The sequence below is a fragment of the Pelophylax lessonae genome, assembly GCF_965119305.1.
Source record: "Pelophylax lessonae genome assembly, chromosome: 5".
NCBI classification, from domain to species: Eukaryota; Metazoa; Chordata; class Amphibia; order Anura; family Ranidae; genus Pelophylax; species Pelophylax lessonae.
Window position 1 is genome coordinate 230887847 of NC_138772.1, and position 18326 is coordinate 230906172.

The 18326-nt window shown below is 46.0% G+C and overlaps 1 protein-coding gene across 1 annotated transcript in view; it reads right to left on the bottom strand.

Annotated features, from left to right (window-relative positions):
- Window positions 1-18326, bottom strand: part of TRIP13 (thyroid hormone receptor interactor 13) — a 168443-nt gene that overhangs the window by 37521 nt on the left and 112596 nt on the right. Inside the window, exons 10-11 of the mRNA XM_082258830.1 lie at window positions 3530-3683; window positions 3314-3426 (exon numbers count right to left, since the gene is read on the bottom strand). Of these exons, the coding sequence (XP_082114956.1) occupies window positions 3314-3426; window positions 3530-3683 (267 nt within the window). The remainder of the gene's footprint in view (window positions 1-3313; window positions 3427-3529; window positions 3684-18326) is intronic.

Consider the following 18326-nt stretch of genomic DNA (forward strand, 5'->3'; position numbering starts at 1 on the left):
CTAGCAATTGGTGAATCCACCACAGGTGGTTCTGTCCATTTCTTAATGAGGGTTTCCTCAAACGGATAACGCCTGTTAATGCGTTTAGAAATAGTAAAAGTGCGTTTTGGCAGACGCCATTCTTCTTCGATTGGATTGCCAAAACATTTGGGCAATGGAAAAACCTTCGCCACTTTGATGCGTTTTTTAGTCCCAAAAGGGATTTCAGTTTCAGCTATTGCCGATGGAATACCCTGTAATCTTAAGGTTTCTTGAACAGATACAATGAGTGCGTTTACCAACGCTTCCTCTCTGGCTATGGCTGATGCCGAAACATCCTCCTCGCTGTCTGAAGAGACAGTACCCGAGACACCAATCCCAGATGAAGTACCTGCAACTGCAGAAATAGGCTCAGAGTCTGAATCCGAGGTTTCAGATAATAAGGGGTTAGGCGGGGGTCGCTTTCTTGCGCCCTGTCCCTGACAAGCCACTTCCACCCGGGACACAAAAGTTTCCATAATAGCTGACAATGATTCAATCGTCAGTGGGGTGCTGGAGGATCCTGCAGACCCCTCGAGGGGATCCGGAGGAGATACATGAGTGGCAGGGTCCATGTTAATTCAGGACACCTTTGCCAGCAAAAACAAAAAAACTTTTTTTTTTTTTTTTGTGTGTCTCCCCCTAGCGCAATAGCGCCCCTCAGAGTACCTGCTTCTCGATCCCCACAGAGATAGAGAGGGACCCCCAAGGCTCACCAACCGATGCAGTGAAGTTTCCAACCAACTGCAGTCAGCGTCTGTCTTTTACAGACTGGAAGGAGCTGTTGCTTTTTCCCGGGTAGAAGGACGTGGCTCCGCCCCCTGTGTACGCCTTCCGGCGTTCCCAGCTCTCCACGAGGTAGCTGGGCTCATGAAACATGGCCGCCCCCATAGAAGAGACATAAGACTCCAAAAACATGGCGGCCGGCGTGACCTGAGGACATACATGCACTTGGTCTACGGCAAAATGGCGGCGGACCGCCGAAATCGTTTTCCCAGCACATCCACCTGCATCTCTGCTAAGTGGCGATATATGGATCTACAGGAGATACACTACAAATAAGGTAGGATTATACCTCCTATGTCTGCTGTAATGTTACAGTCTGCTGGGTAGAGTGTTAGCTCTCAAACCAAGTCCACTTCCCACAAACACATACTGTATTTACAAGGGGGACTTTTTAGTATCAGATATATACTGACCATGTATGGAGGGGCCCATAATTCATACTGCCTCATAACGAGGAAAGAAAAAAGGGAACGTTTACTCACCATACCAAACCGACAGGCACCCTCTCTTCACAATACCCTCTCCACCGGGGTGGGGGGTTGTGGACCACTCCGGACGCCTTGACTCTCTGGTTCCTGGCGTCCAAGCGAGACTATTAACTCGCAAGGTCAGTCCCTCCACTGGGACTCCGTCGCGGCCGCCCAGCGCGGAGCTCTGGTCTGCACGCGCTCGTAGGCAGAAACCGGGGTGACCACTGGATCTCAACATCCAGCCCGTCGCCCGGCCCCGCATACTTACTTGAATGTGTCGCGGCCGACCAAGCGCAATGCAATGGTCTGCGCGCGCTCGTAGGCCGGCTGGGGTGACCACAAGTGTCGCCCAGTCCGGCGTATTGCTTGAAGATCTCACAGGAAAAACACTGGAGAAAAACTACCTAAAAAGTCTTTTTCTAAAGAAAAAAGTCTTGCCAGGACCAAAAGATCCCAGCAAGGAATTTAGGTCCTTACTCCTGACTAGACAGAAAAAAACTGATTCCCTGTAGCAGAGAGAGGGAGGATATACCCTCAGGGACTGCCCCTAAGGTGGAGCCAGAACGTTTTGTCTTTCTGCCTAGTCCTACTCCTGCGGAGACAACATAACCCAGCTCTTGAGAATCAAGAAGACTACGTCTGTCAATGAGCGATAGAGAAAACACAGTGTATTTTACAACTTAGTCATGGGATCCATGACATGATGGATCCCATGACTAATGCCCCGTACACACGTGCAGATTATCTGAAGACTTTTGTCTGTGGATTTACCAAAACCATATAATATGAGGTCAAACCTAAACACTTTCAATTTGTATGCAATCCGGCAGGCCCTTGCACTACATAGAAAAGGTAAATCTGAAGACAAAAGTCTTCAGATAATCTGCACGTGTGTACGGGGCATAAGTTGTAAAACGAAACATGTCGGGACGTAGGCTGCACGGCAACAAGGAGAGTGTACCCGCATCAGACGTCTATCCGGACGTGACGCTGGTCTCCGGGGCGGGCAGGACTGGAGGCTGATCATAGATTGATCCCTAGCCCCCTTCATGCGTGCTTATGCTTTTAAAGGCGTTTTTACCGCATTAAAAATGTGAGTGGATCCTTTTTATTTTCATTTAATAAACGTTGTATTTAACAATATTACGCTATGGATCATTTTGCTTTTATCCCCCATATGGATTCATACTGAGTTGCGGCCACCCATGGACATCTACTAAACTGCCTGCAGAGTGATATAAGGTGTTAAGCGCTGTTTATCAGCTGTCTGGTGAGTTCATTACCATTGGGAGCGATGATATCTGCACTTGTGGTGTGGTGGACGGCACATTCCTTGTCTCTAAGTGGATGATTTATCGTGAACTGTGTGACACTTCATCTTTCACTCTACACATGTGGGACTGTGATTATATGCGCCGCATGTCTTGTTTGTAGGAGACCTGACCATTTGTTGAATATCTATTAGTTATTGCTGGCTTGCATTTCTTATTTAATATGTTTTTAGAGGTGGAATTACCTTAATGATTTTTAGCCGAGGCGCTGTGGCAGGATCTTATTGTTAGAGGGCTGAGTATTGTGTGAGCCTCATTGTTTTGATATTGAAATAGGATAAGCACTTTTTTGGTAATTATTTATTTTAATTTTCATTTATTTATCTCAGCAATATATAAATTGTTTGTGTATACACTCTGAGCAGGTATAGAGGTTAGTGCATTTCACTTTATCTATCTAGTCAATGTGAATACATTGAGAGAGTGCTGCTTCCCTTGATATATTGTGTAACATTACGCAAGTGTTAAACAGACTTAAAAAACAAAATTTCTATAAGCCTAATTCACAGATATAATGCATGTAATAATCATTACTTTAAGCCATGTGCTTGGTATATTTAGGTCTCCGGCTCATACTGCTGAATAGAACGGTCTTTATGGTAAATCACCAATATAGCTAGGTGAATCGTGCCTTGAATACATAACGTGCACAAACACCTGTACAGTTAATACACTGATGTAAACTAATAGTGAGGCAGTAAAACTTACCTGGAAATATCATTCAATACCAAACTTAGTTTGGATACATTGTTTTCCAAATAGCCAATCATTTCCAGATCTCTCAGAGTAAGTAGCTGCTGTCTGGGATAAATTATCTGACACTAATTAAAACAGAAAAATAAATATTTCAGTACTGTGAATTTTATTTACAAGCTATGTTTAAATTTTAGTAGGTCGAAATACAGAAAAATCAGAAATCTTAACCTTCATGAGTTCCTCTATACAGGACACATAAATATTGAAAATACCAGCTTTGGATGGTGGCCCAATGTACTGCTTTATATCTGCTCTGTCAACAAAAGCCATGTCAATTTTCTCAGTTATGTTTGAAGTTGTCAAGATAACTACATTGGGGTACCTTCAAAATAAAATAAATATCTGTTAGCTAAATACAAGTTATATAGCAACACTAACATAACATAGTTGAGGAAGGAAAAACAAACTATCTGAACTTTTCAATTTGGATGAATAAAAGTAGCAAAAACCCCTTTCAGTTGTGTTTTTTTGCTATTTCCCATAACGCTGACCAACAAAGTGGGAGGAAATCTGTACAAAGTGAGAATTTCCCTCGTAGACAAATACCATATTTTTGGTAAACAAAGAAGAAAAAGAAACCCAATAAGCATATATTGATTGTAGAACCTATAACTTTTGCGCAAACCAAACTATATACTGGAATTTTTACTAATTTTATTTTTTATACTAGTAATGGCGATGATCAGCGACTTATAGCGGGACTGCGATAATACAGCGGACATTCTATCACTGACACTTTTGACAATAATATAGTGATCAGTGCTAAAAAATAGGATTTTTCACTTACCGTAGAATCTATTTCTCGGATGTTCATTGATGGACAGTTTCGGATTCTTCTTAACCATTGGGTTATACTGCCCCCCTGCAGGAGTAGGACACTAGGCAGTAAGAAGCTTGACGACGCCTATGGGCTGTCCCAGGGGGAATACACTCACTCTCAGCTATAGGCATTCAGTTTTGTTACAAGCAGCGTCAGAAGAAAGCCAACTCCACAGAGGGGTGGGTGCTGTGTCCATCAATGAACATCAGAGAAATGGATTTTACAGCAAATTAAAAATTCAATTTTCTCTTTCATTCATTGACAGACAGCTCCTGATTTTTCTTAACCATTGGGACGTCCCAAAGCAGTGTCAAACATGAGGGGTGGGAAACAGCAGAAAAAAATTCCCAAGGCTAACCATAGCCAAGACAGGTAACCTGAAGCTCAACCATAAACAACTGAAGCTCACCTGAAAAAAACAATACACCCTCAAAGAGGACCAGGTCCTCTAAACAGCAGCCAGCAAACCTGCATCATTGACGCTGGATGACGGAAAGCCCAGGAGACACTAAGCGCCCTAGTAGAGTGCGCCTTGACAGGGAAAGGAGGAACCTGACCCTTGATGCAACAGGCCTAAACCACTGTCTGATCCATCTGGAAATGGTCGCAAAAGAAGCGGACAACCCTTTGTGAGGTCCGTCTATGAGCACAAATAGAGAGTATGACTTCCTAAAAGACTCCGTAGCTGTCAGGTACACCCTAATTGCCCAAAACCCATCCAAAGCAATTTCCTTCAGATGTTTAGGCATGAGACACAGGGGAGGCCACACAATGTCTTCATTCAAATGACAGTCAGACACCACCTTAGGAAGGAATGACAGACAAAGGCAAGCACCACCTTATCCTTGGGAATCACCATAAGGTGAATGTGACGGTGCTAACCGTCACTATGTGTGACGGATCACCCTGTCCCTGGATTGTAAACCCCTTTGTGTCATTTTCCTATGAGTTTGGGACATTGCACCTTTATTGCATTTTATTTCCTCTTTATTCATCCTCTGAACAAAGGAAGATGGCAGGACTCATGCCATTGAGTTAATGTAATGTAATGTTACAGCCCATCCCCCCCCCCCTCCTCCTGTTCCTGTGTCTAAGTGTGTGGATTCATGATACAGACAATAGCCTGAGCTGGGCTGGAGACATCTGTATTAAGACTTGCAGTTTCAAATGTACAGTTCTCATTGGTTGTTGGTTGGTCCTTGTCTCATCCCCCCCCCCTGCAAGGCTAAGGGGAGTGCCCCTTAGCTGTGTGTAACTGTCTGTCTTGGAATGTAATAAACAGTTCCTGTTTTTACCCTCAACTCGGAGCTTTGTCTAGTTTTTGGAGGGGGATTTATTATACAGAAAGCCATTCGATTGTTTGGGGCTCTCTTTGGATGATTATTCGTATGCTGGTGTGCTACAGGGGTAATTCGTACATGCTGCAAAGGTGGTACATCCACTAAACGGCGGTTTCATTCCTTTTTACGCTAAGGTTCGTAACAATTGGTGGCAAGCGACGGGATGAGTCCCACCGCCCAGAACAGCTACCGATGCAGTATGAGGAGCTGAAACGGATTACCCTCAAAAAGTTATTGCAACGTAGAGGACGACCAGCAGGTAATTTAAAGAAACGAGAGATTATTGCTCAATAGTTGGAGATGGATGCAGCACAAGAAAGGGAGAGAGCTAATGTGACCGGCATCTTGGATTTAACACCCGAGGAAATACAATTTAACCGGGCAGTGCAAATAAGGCTGGCACATTTTGGCCCCAACCCTACAGCTGATATTGTGGAACGAGTGCAAGCAGCGGTAACAGCCCAACTGCAAGGAAGAGGAGCTGCAGCAGCGGAGGCACCCCATAATAATGTGGGAAGAAAGAAGGTACCTTTTGCTGCGTTTAAAACTTTTGTGGAATCTGAGGGGGAGATTGATGGATTTTTGGCAGACTTTGAAAGGCAGTGTACCTTACACAGGGTGCCCACGGACGAATGGGTCACCATCCTCTCTGGGAAATTGTCTGGCCGGGCCAGCGATGCTTTTTGGGCCATCCCAGAGGAGGACATTATAGATTACCAGGCCGTTAAAGATGCCCTGTTGGCCAGGTATGCAGTAACGCCAGAAGTATACCGGCGGAGGTTCAGAGAGACCCCCAAGCAAGCCAGTGACTCCTATATGGAGTGGGCATGCAGAGTACACCGTGCAGCAACCCACTGGATGGCAGGATGCCAAGCTGTATCTGGGGAGGAGATCTTACAAGTGTTTATGTTGGAACATTGCTTCAACAAGTTACCTGCCGGGGTCAGAGAATGGGTCCGGGACCGTAAACCCTCCACTTTCCCGGAAGCCGCTCGATTGGCAGATGAATATACAGACGCTCGTAAGCTGTATGATAATGTGCCCAAAGCTCCTGCCAGGGTGGAATACCGACAAGCAGCACCCACCAATACTACTATTTACCAGGCTCCAGCACACCGCACCCCGGCTTTGCCTGAAACCGACAGCTATGCCCAGCCACCCCGTTTTAACTCCAGGGATTATTCGCAACCCATCCGGTGCTTTGGATGCAAACAGCTTGGGCACAAAAGGCCGGAGTGCCCGTTGAACACAGCCAACCAGGCGCAGTCATGGAGACGGCCAGCCAGCGGAAATCTACGCAACTACCAGCCTGCTGCTCACTGCATTGAGCAGGAGGAATGTCGGGGCGTCCTCCATGAAGCAGACCCGGTCCAAGCCGTCCACTATTACCATGGCCACAGGCAGCAACAACCTAGCCTCAGACCAATGCTCAAGCCCCGGATTACCAATCTTGGACCACCCCTACCACAGAGAGGGGGGGACTCCTCCAACTCGCAGGCACGCAGATACCAATCCCGCAGTGGGGTACAGTGCTACAGGTGCAAGCAGGTTGGGCACTACCAACGAGACTGTTCCCAGAGCAGGGACCAAGCTGCATGGATCCGACCAGGGTCACCCTCTCCAGTAAAGACAACGGTCCCCTACTATCACGCAGAGGCTCCCCCAGTCATACCAATATTCAAACCCACCGAGATGCAATTGGGTACCCTTCACGAAGCTGACCCAGTGAAAGCCGCTACAGAGAACCGCCAGCACCATTGCCAATCTGTCCAGTTAAACGGAAAGCCTGTGCGAGGTCTCCGAGACACGGGAGCCACTCTCACTTTGGTCAAGCGACATTTGGTTCCAGATGCCGCCCGAACTGGAGGTTCAGTAGTGGTACGGGTAGCAGGGGGAGGGGTGCACCAGATACCCACTGCGAGAGTCCACTTGAATTGGGGTGCTGGGTCAGGTATGATTGATGTGGGGTTGATACAGGAGCTCCCCACCGATGTCTTACTGGGGAACGACCTAGGCCACTTGACCTCAGCGTTCCTGCCGGTCCAGATCCTGGGCCCACATCACGGAGACCTACTTACATTCTGAGGTCCAGATGCTTGAATGTTTGGATGGAGTGCGGTCATATGGGATAGGTTTTGGTTTGGGAGGGGAGGGCCATGGCAGATTTACTTGGAACTCCCTGGATTGACTCTTTGGGACTTGTTACCTGACTAATTCAGGCACAGACCAGTTGGAGGTCTGGTACCTGGAATTAGTCTACCTTTGGGGGGAAGAGATGTGACGGTGCTAACCGTCACTATGTGTGACGGATCACCCTGTCCCTGGATTGTAAACCCCTTTGTGTCATTTTCCTATGAGTTTGGGACATTGCACCTTTATTGCATTTTATTTCCTCTTTATTCATCCTCTGAACAAAGGAAGATGGCAGGACTCATGCCATTGAGTTAATGTAATGTAATGTTACAGCCCATTCCCCCCCCCCCCTCCTCCTGTTCCTGTGTCTAAGTGTGTGGATTCATGATACAGACAATAGCCTGAGCTGGGCTGGAGACATCTCTCCGCAGGGGGTGTGTATTAAGACTTGCAGTTTCAAATGTACAGTTCTCATTGGTTGTTGGTTGGTCCTTGTCTCATCCCCCCCCTGCAAGGCTAAGGGGAGTGCCCCTTAGCTGTGTGTAACTGTCTGTCTTGGAATGTAATAAACAGTTCCTGTTTTTACCCTCAACTCGGAGCTTTGTCTAGTTTTTGGAGGGGGATTTATTATACAGAAAGCCGTTCGATTGTTTGGGGCTCTCTTTGGATGATTATTCGTATGCTGGTGTGCTACAGGGGTAATTCGTACATGCTGCAAAGGTGGTACATCCACTAAACGGCGGTTTCATTCCTTTTTACACTAAGGTTCGTAACAGTGAAAGACAGGATAACGCCGCCAGAATACCTCCCAAATATTTTCAAAGGGATGCTTCTGTAGAACTGAAAGCACCACATTAAGATTCCAGGGCAACAACGGAGCCCGCACTGAAGGAACCAGATTTTAGACACCCTGAAGAAAAGGTACACACCAGGGAGTGTGTGGCCAAAGGTTGTTGGAAAAAGACCGCCAAAAAACGGTATCTGGCCCTTGATGGTACTCAAGGCCAATTTCTGTTCAACCACCCGGAGGTTAAGATCCGATCCACGAGAAGGAGCGAGGATGAACCCCGACAGACTCACACTAAGCAATGTATGTCTTCCACGTATGATGGTACATCTCCCTAGAAGTAGATTTCCTAGCTTTTAACAGCCTAGGAATCACAGACTGTCAAGCCGTCAAAGCCAGTGACTGTACAGCAGGATGGAAGATCGGTCCTTGGGATAGCAGATCCTCCTTGAGAGGAAGCTTCCAGCGATCAGACGCACCAGATCAGCATACCAGGCCTGGCGAGGCCAGTCCAGTGAAACTAGGATGACCGGAATCCCTTCTGCCTCGATCCTGCACAGGAGTCATGGCAAAAGGTTGAGAGGCTGGAACGAATCAGTCAGCCCAGAATGTCGGGTACTTACCGAGCCACCAGGACACTTCTTGTGCCTCCTTGGTGATTGATATAGACCAGGGCCGTGGCATTGTCCGAATTAATTCATACACCCCAGAAGACAAATTGTCCAACGAGCCAGACAATGTCTAATCGCTCTGAGTTCCAGTACATTAATAGGCAGTCTGGACTCTGCCAGAGTCCGGAGCCCCAGAGCACATCTGTGCTGAGGACGCCTTCCCAGCCAGACAGGCTGGCATCTGTGGTGACAACCGTCAAGTACAAGGGGAGAAAGTATTTTCCCCGTCGAAGTGCCAGAGATTGAAGCCACGTCTAGAGACCATGGATCCTGTCATATTTTACTTGAATCTATTTTAGCAAAGATCTTGTGTGGAACTGTGTAAACAGACCACCTCAAGGGTGGACACCATCAGGCCCAGCACCCACATGCAAGCCCAGAGGAATGACCGTCTGCTGAACAACAGAAGCTGAATTGCCCCCTGCAAAGTCTGGGGTTTTTCCAGAGGAAAAAATACTCCCGCTGAGGCCGAGTCTCGAGTCAGACCCAGATAGTCCAGTTTTGGTGGACAAAGCCAAAGCAGACTCCTGAACATTCAGAATCCAACCAAACTCCCTCAGGGTTCACAGAGCAATCTGCAGTTGGACATCAGAGCAGTCGGAGACTCCGCTCGCAGAAGAAGATTGTCCAGGTACTCCAGTACCAAGACAAGGTACCTCAGTCCCCCGCTGACTCAAACAATGCCAGCACCATGGCCAACACTCTTATGAAGACCCGAGGAGCGGAGGCGAGACCAAGGTCAATGCCACAAACTGATAATACTCCCCGCCCACGGCTAAAAGGAGGAAGCGCTGGTGACCGACACATATTAGAATGTGCAGATAGGTGTCCTTCATTTCGATAAAAGCGAGAAGAAATCCCCCTGGGGTAGGGATGCCACTACCGTGTGAATGGACTCTATGCAGAACTTCTGTACTTGCACAAAGCAGTTTTACGCCTTGAGGTCCAGAATTGGACGTACCATGCTTTCCTTCCTGAGGACTGTAAAGAGGTTTGAATAAAAACCCCTAAAAATGTTCCGAAGCCAGCACCGGAAGAATCACCTTTGAGTCTTGCACTGCCCCAAAGAGAAGTGCAGGTTGGAAGGGAAGAACCTTTCCGGAGGATAATACCAAACTCGATCTTGAAGCCTGACCAAATAACTTAGTGGACCTACTTGTCCTGTACCAGGGAGGTTCATGGATCCGCAAATCAGAGAAGACGTCCCCCCACCATAGAAACAGGTAGGAGTGCCCCTGCATGCGGAGGCAACCTTGTCAAAAGGTCTGGAAAAGCCCGCTCATTGCTTGCCAGAACAGGTCCTCATCCAAAAAAGGCATCACAGATAAACTGTAGCCCCTGGACCAACTGATCCACCAGCTCCGCAAAGACGGGGGTGGGGGGGAGGGTGGAGTAGTTTTCCCTCCAGGTTCCAGCAAAAAAGTTTAGCCCACTCGGTCAGAGTTTGCAACACCAGGGCAATAGTAAATACCGGCCTAAGTACCGAACCAGACAGTGAATATATGGTGGGCCAGAGCCTCCATCCTCCTATCAGCCAGGCTCTTTAAAGGCCGGGGACTCTTTATTAAGGTAGCTTTATTTAACCATTAAACTGACGAGACCACTACAGGTGGGACTGTCCACCTTTAAATGCAGTTATCCTCAAAAGGACACCGAAAGCAAAAAGCGCTTAGGAACCACTACATTTTGGACAACCACACTGTTGTGTGCCAATGTTATCAAAGTGAGCGGAAAAGGGAACAACCTCGCTGCTTTGGAGGGCCTGTGGGTGCCAAAAAGGTACCGGTGCCGCACTGATACAAACAGTGCATACACCAGCGCCTTTTCATGTGGGGCTAGAGGAGCAGAGTAATCATCTGAGAGTGCGTGGACGCAGACTTAGTAGGGTCGCTATATACCAGGCTCACCCCCCGTAAACATAAAAGAAACGAAAAGGAGGCGCAAACACCTAGTGCATTACCCATGGCACTTTATAAAATTTTTAACGAAATGCTAAATGTATACTCACAAACATGAAGAAATAAAATCGTGTTACAAATTCCCGTTACAGGTGTGCAGGACCCGAAATCATATTCAGAGGCCGCCACTGCGATCCCGCAAAGAGGCATCGAACAAGGGGACACAAACTTACCCTCTCCTGGACCCAGCAAAAAACAAGGGCTTTGCCCCGAGTCCTCCATAGAGAGCATAATAGGAAATAGCCCCCTTAAAAAGGGCTGCCACCCTCCAGGACGCGCAGGCAGGGTACCCTGATGGTCCTGCAGCGATAAAAGGGGCAGGTGCCCCACACAACAATGGCGGCCAGGCTGTCATTCACAAATAAAGCGCCCCCACATCGTTACCCCTTAAAAAGGGAGGCGCTAAGCTGACCAAATGGCCTAGCAGGCCGCAAATCGCTGCCTAAATTTTTGTGGAGGCCCAGCCGCAAGTGCACGGATCCTCAGCCCGGCAGATGCCCAAAGAAAGAGCAGGGACTTCAGCTAAACGCACTGGGGCCGCCCCCCATAGAGGCACCCCACTCGGCCGCATGGCTTAGTAGGCCACAAAGTCGCGGCCTAAATTTTTATGGGCGCCCAGCCGCGAGCCCCAGTGGAGCCATGCTCACAAGGGCGGCCTCACAATGTTTCCAACGAGTCTAAATTTGCGGCCGGATCCAGCTGGGTGAGGCCTGTACCCGTGGATGTTAAACCATCCGCTCCCCCAGCCCAACTACTGCCGCAGGGAGCCCAGAGGACAAGTCACCAACCCCTAAGATGGCAGGGAACCCTGCTCAACCCCCGTTTCGCACCAGGACAACCTGGTCAGCAGCAACTCTAACCAGCCCCCCTTAAGAGCATGTGGCAACAGCCAGCTCATAACCTCACCCAGGGAGGGGGGAAGAAAGACCAACAGTGATCACCAAAATTTTAGAGGGGCTGGGGGGGAGGAGGGGAACCGGGGGGTCCCACCGTCCCAGAAAGGGGCCAACGTCCACCCCAAAACCCTCCAGGTGTAGAGGGGGGGGGGGGCAGCTACATACTACACAAGGAACAGGGTGGGCAACACTCCATCGTAATGTGGGTGCAGTCGGCCAGGAGGAAATGCTGTGACTCAGGCCGAAGCCAGTTCGTATGCGCTCTTGCAAGACGTTTAACTTGCAGACCAGCCCCTGTCCAGTGGGGCTACGTCGCAGCCGACCTAGCGCGGAACTGCGGTCTGCACAAGCTCACTGTCCTTACTGGGGGGACCCTAAGGATCTAGATTATCCAGTTCGTCGCCCAGTCCAGCACTTGATTGTAGATCACAGAAACAAAATAATAAAAGGAGGAAAAAAATTGGATTTTTGTCTTGGTCAAGAAGATCTGGAGCTGTGTCCGTCAAGGAACATCAGAGAAAAGGATTTTACGGTAAGACAAAAATCTTCTTGACCATTGGGACGTCCCAAAGCAGTGTCAATCATAAAGGGGTGGGAAAAAAACACAGCAGAAAAAAAAATTCACAAAAGACTAAACCTAGCCAACCAGGTAAAAAGAGATAAAAAAAAATAATAAAAGAGGAAAAAAATCAGTTTAAAAAAAAAAGACAAAAACTGACTGCCTGTAGCAGAAAGTGGGAGTATACCCCCTGGGACTGCCCCATAGCCGTGGTAAAGTTTTTTCTTGCCTAGTCTCCTACTCCTGTAGGGGGCAGCATAACCCAATAGTCAAGAAGATCTGGAGCTGTGTCTGTCAATGAACAAAAGAGAAAATCCATTTAAAAAGGAAGAAATACCAGGACCAGAGATCCCAGCAAGGAACTAGGTCCTTACTCCTGACTAGGCAGAAAAAAGTGCCTATAGCTGAGAGTGGGTGTATACCCCCTGGGACTGCCTATGGGCGTGGTCAAGCTTTTTCCTGCCTAGTGTCCTATTCCTGTAAGGGGCAGTATCACCCAATGGTTAAGAAGAATCAGGAGCTGTTTCCGTCAATGAACAAAAGAGAAATATGCACTGTCACTGTACTAAACTGTCTGGAAGGGGTTAAACAGCTAGGGAGATCAACGGGTTCAGTGTGTGCCTAGCCAGTATTTGTGTACACTATCTGTGGTGCTTTTACCCAGGTAAGTGATGGATTTTCTTCAGGGAAGGCACCCACTGATCGGCTTTCGCTATGACAAATCACAGCAGAAGTGGCACGTGCGCGCCCCCAACCCGGGAAATGCAGAATCGGGATATATAGCGTGGCTGCCCCATAGCAGTAAATCTGCTATAGGGCGATTGGCAAGCGGTTAATAAAGATGTCTGCGCAATAAGGCTTTGTCTCCCTTCCCCTCTTCTTTTCGGCATGTTGGACAGTGGTTATGCGAGAGGAAAGTAGTGGATATGAGTCTACCACTATCTGGGTGCCCATGGGAAAGTAGCAACATTGTTTGGAGAAACTGGAGCAGACACTAGTGGTGTACCACAAGGCTCTGTACTGGGTCCTGTTCTATTTAATCTCAATGTAAGTAATACAACTAAAAGGTTTGTTGGGCAAGGTATGCATTTTTGCTGATGAACCAAAGGTGTGTAAGAGGGTGGATATCCCTAGAGGCGTCTGTAACATGGAACATGATTTTGCATTGCTGGAAGATTAGTCAAAGCAGTGGGGACTGCAAGTCAATGTTTCTAAATGTAAAATCATACACCTAGGGAAAAAATAATCCCCTAAGAGAGTGCAGCATTGGGGGTACAGTGTTAGCCAGCACTACAGAAGAAAAATATTTGGGGGTACTTATTTCAGATGATTGCAAAATGAGCAAACAGTGTGACCAGGCAGTGGGAAAAGTGAATAGAATTCTAGGATGTATCACTAGAGGGATCATCAGCAGGAGGAAGGGGTTCTGATTCCCCTATATAGATCTTTAGTGAGACCTCATTTAGAATACTGTGTCCGGTTCTGGAGACTTCACTTACAGAAAGATATTGATGAGATAGAACGAGTCCAGAGACGGGTAACAAAAATGGTGAAAGGTTTGTGGGATAAAACATATTAAGAGCGACTTCAGGAATTTATTATGTACAGTCTGGAGGAAAGAAGGGAAAGGGGAGACATGACTAAAACTTTTAAATACATCAAGGGGGTGAATAAGGTTCAAGAGGGCAGATATTTTCAATATGAAACCAAAGTCAAGAACACGGGGACATGACCTCAAACTAACTGGAGGAAAGTTCAAAACTAATCCTAGAAAGTAATTTAACTGAAAGGGTAGTTGATGCTTGGAATAAACTACCAGCAGAGGTAGTGAGACAGTCAACAGTAAATGGCTTCAAACATGCTTGGGGCATACATAGATTTATACTCAGACAATAAATTTAACAGAAAAAAAAGAAAAAAAAAAAAAGGGCAGATTCGTTTGAATACTCTACAAAAGTACATGAGGAAGGCAGCGCATGAACCACACCAGGATGCAATGGATAAGGAAGTTAGGTGAACATCCAGTAACAGTTTATTGGTATTGATAACCGAAAAACAAAGTACATAAAATGCTTACATCCCCCTGGGCTGGAGTGGACAAGGGCACCTGGCAGCAAGCAACACGAGTGCAAGGAGGTCAGTCTCCCAGGACTGCTGAGCAGTGTGTGCACAAAGCCGGAAACTAGCCGGCGCAATGATGAAAGGACTCCGCTGTAGTTCCTTAGCGGTGACATCAGCCGGACAGGCGCCACTTGCGGGGAAATACCAGGAACCAGGGTGGACCACAAGCTATATGGTTGCCATGACTACATGTTTCGCGCTGTGCGCTTTATCAAGTCAAGTGATGCTTGCTGCCAGGTGCCCATGTCCACTCCAGCCCAGGGGGATGTAAGCATTTTATGTACTTTGTTTTTCGGTTATCAATACCAATAAACTGTTACTGGATGTTCACCTAACTTCCTTATCCATTGCATCCCGGCGTGGTTCATGCGCTGCCTTCCTCATGTACTTTTGTCCATATCAGCACCCTTCCTATGCTTGTTGGCTAGCAGCAGAAAAACCACTGGGGAGACTCACAGGGTTACTTCTATCCCTCCACCCTAAAGGCACCCCAGGAGCGCCAGATTTGTGATTATTGCTTTGACTTCTGGACTGGATTTTTTCCAATGGCTGTCCTGGGTGCGAATCTTTTTTACTGAGCCATTAGTTGGCTAACAGCAGAACAAACCACTGGGGAGCCTCACAGGCTTATGTCTATCCCTCCACCCTACAGACATCCAAGGAGCGCCTGGTTTGTGATTTTTCATTTGAATACTCTGTCTTTTTTCTGCCGTCGCTTTTCTATGTTTCTATGGAGCTTGGACCATTCACTTTATATTGGTACTTGTAATAATGTACTAACGGACTATGTGGTGTTGGGCGGCACAGTGGTGTAGTGGTTAGCACTTTCACCTAGCAGCAAGAGGGTCGCTGGTTCGAATCCCAACGAGACAACAACCTGACTGGAGTTTGCATGTTCTCCCTGTGCCTTGCGTGGGTTTCCTCCGGGTACTCCGGTTTCCTCCCACAAAAATAAAAAAAAATTGGCCCTACTGTGTATGTATGCGAGTTAGGAACTTTAGATTGCAAGCTACTTGAGGTCAGGGACTGATGTGAATGTACAATGTATATGTAAAGCGCTGCGTAAATTGACAGCGCTATATAAGTACCTGAAATAAAAATAAATGTGGTCAGTCTTCTATTTATTTATTTTTGTTTATTCATTTTTTAATGTATTTATAATTAGTGCTGTCTTAAGGCCCGTACACACGATAAGAATATCTGTAGGGAAAATTCGTCTGACGACCGATCTGTCGATTTTCGGATTGTTAGTATGGCGCTTTCGACAGCCGACTCCGACTTTTCAGCTGACAAAATCCTGATGTGCAGGCTATATAAGTTTTGTCGTCCGTCAAAACAACGTCCGATTTTCGTCTCATTAGTACAGATTTTGGACGGAAAAAAATCTTAAGAGCAAGACTAGGCATGCTCAGAGACGAAAGAACACATACAAAACAATCCAGCACATTACATCACTTTTGAAGTAGAATTCTGTCGTATGGGAAAATTCGTATGAAAATAACCTCTTCACTTTCCACATCAGACTAGCATGCCACAAAAAACGGACGACAGATCATTGGATAATCTGATCGTGTGTACGGGGCTTTAGTATTACTGAACTGTTAAAGCTGTTTGTTCAAATTATTTCGACACCGCAGATGAAGATGAATTGCAATTTGACCCTACTAACAAACTGAAATTCAAAAGAATTTTCTTTAACCAAATAATTTTAAAGGAAACTCTACTAGTGTATGGCCAGCTTTAGTCTCACTCAGGCCAGCATAACCAATAGCTTTACAATGCACTTGGGCCTGTTTATTCATCATTTTTTGCCAATACTTTACATGAAGTAGTAAACATTTTTATGATTTAAAAAAAAAAATAGACAATAAAAAATTAAATTTTAAACAATAGTTTTGTCCTGTTAAAAATTACACTAAAATTATGATTCTGGTACAAAACTTTGGAAAGTTATTTACAAATGAAATCATTCATTTTTTTACTTTGTGCTTTTTGGTGTGTGACAAAAAAAAAATAAAAAAAAGTTCTTGTCAGAGCAACTTTTTTAACATTCTAAAAGGCGGTGAGCTGTCATTTGGATATAAGAAGGCCTGTGAATGTAGTGTATCTAGATTTTGCTAGATACACTAATACAGTACCCCTCAAATGCCTAATTTACAAATTAAGGTCTTTTAGCATTGATGAAATTGTATGTACATGGATTGAAAACTAGTTACATGAGCACATCCAGAGTGGTGATAAATGGGTCTTTTTATGAAAGGTCTAGTGTTGTGAGCAGGGTACTCCAGGGTTCTGTCCAAGGACCAATTCTGTTTTAACTTCGTCATACATTATATAGAGATGGAAATAAATAGTTAAATTTCAGGGTTTGCTGATGATTCAAAGCTAAGCAGGGCAATATCTTCACATTAGGATATAGCAACTTAACAACAAAATCTAGTTAAAAAAGAAGCGTGGGCAGCTATATGGAAATATATAACAGATGTCAGTTTTTGCAGATGACACAAAATTGGCCAGAGCAATAACTGCACAGCATGAAGCAGATATCCTACAGAATGACCTGGACAAAATAACGGAGTGGGCAACGACTTGGCAAATGAGGTTTAATGTGGAGAAGTGCAAGGTTTTGCACTTAAGGACTAGAAACATAAAAGCACAATACACATTAGGAGGGGAACCCTTGGGGGAATCAAAAATGGAGAAAGATCTGGGAGTCTTGGTTGATGATAGACTAGGCAATAGCATGCAATGTCAAGCTGCAGCTGCCAAAGCCAGCAGAATATTAGCATGCATAAAGAAAGGGATGTATTCCAGAGATAAGACCATAATCCTTCCACTTTATAAAACTCTGGTCCGACCGCATCTGGAGTATTCTGTCCAGTTCTGGTCGCCAGTCCTCAGGAGGGATGTGTTGGAGCTGGAGAGAGTCCAGAGAAGGGCAACTAAACTGATTAGGGGATTGGAGGACCTTAACTATGAAGAGCATCTGCAATTGCTCGATTTATTCTCCCTGGAGAAGAGACACCTGAGGGGGGACATGATAGCAACTTTTAAATATCTCAATGGGGATCTCAGCTTAGAAAAAAATCTGTTCAGTGGAAGGGATTGCATGAGGACTCGAAGGCATACAATGCGATTAGAGGAGAAGCGTTTTAACCTCAGGCAAAGTGGGGGGCTTCTTTACTGTTAGGGCTACAAGATTGTGGAATTCTCTACCACAAGAGGTGGTTTCTGCGGGTAGTATGGTGGCTTTCAAAAGACTCTTAGACGTACATCTCAAGGATCAGAACATTCAGGGCTATGTGAGATGATTACAGCCACACACACCTACACAGGTTGAACTGGATGGACTATTGTCTTTATTCAACCTCACCTACTATGTAACTATGTTGGACCAGCGCTATTAAACCCACAGTGTGAGGGGAGAATTATAAAAAACAAATGTAAACAATAGATATAAAAACAGGTATAGAGAATCAAAAAATAATAAAAAACACAATAATTTTAAATGTTTCAGGTGTGTGTATATATATATATATATATATATATATGCAAAGTCCATGGAGTAGAGTCTATGTAGAGATGGATGGCTGGGTGGCCGCCAGCTCTATCAGAGTTAGGAGGGACAAATAGAGAAGAGAAAACAGAGCAGCACCACCTGAGTGTAGTATTAAAACAAT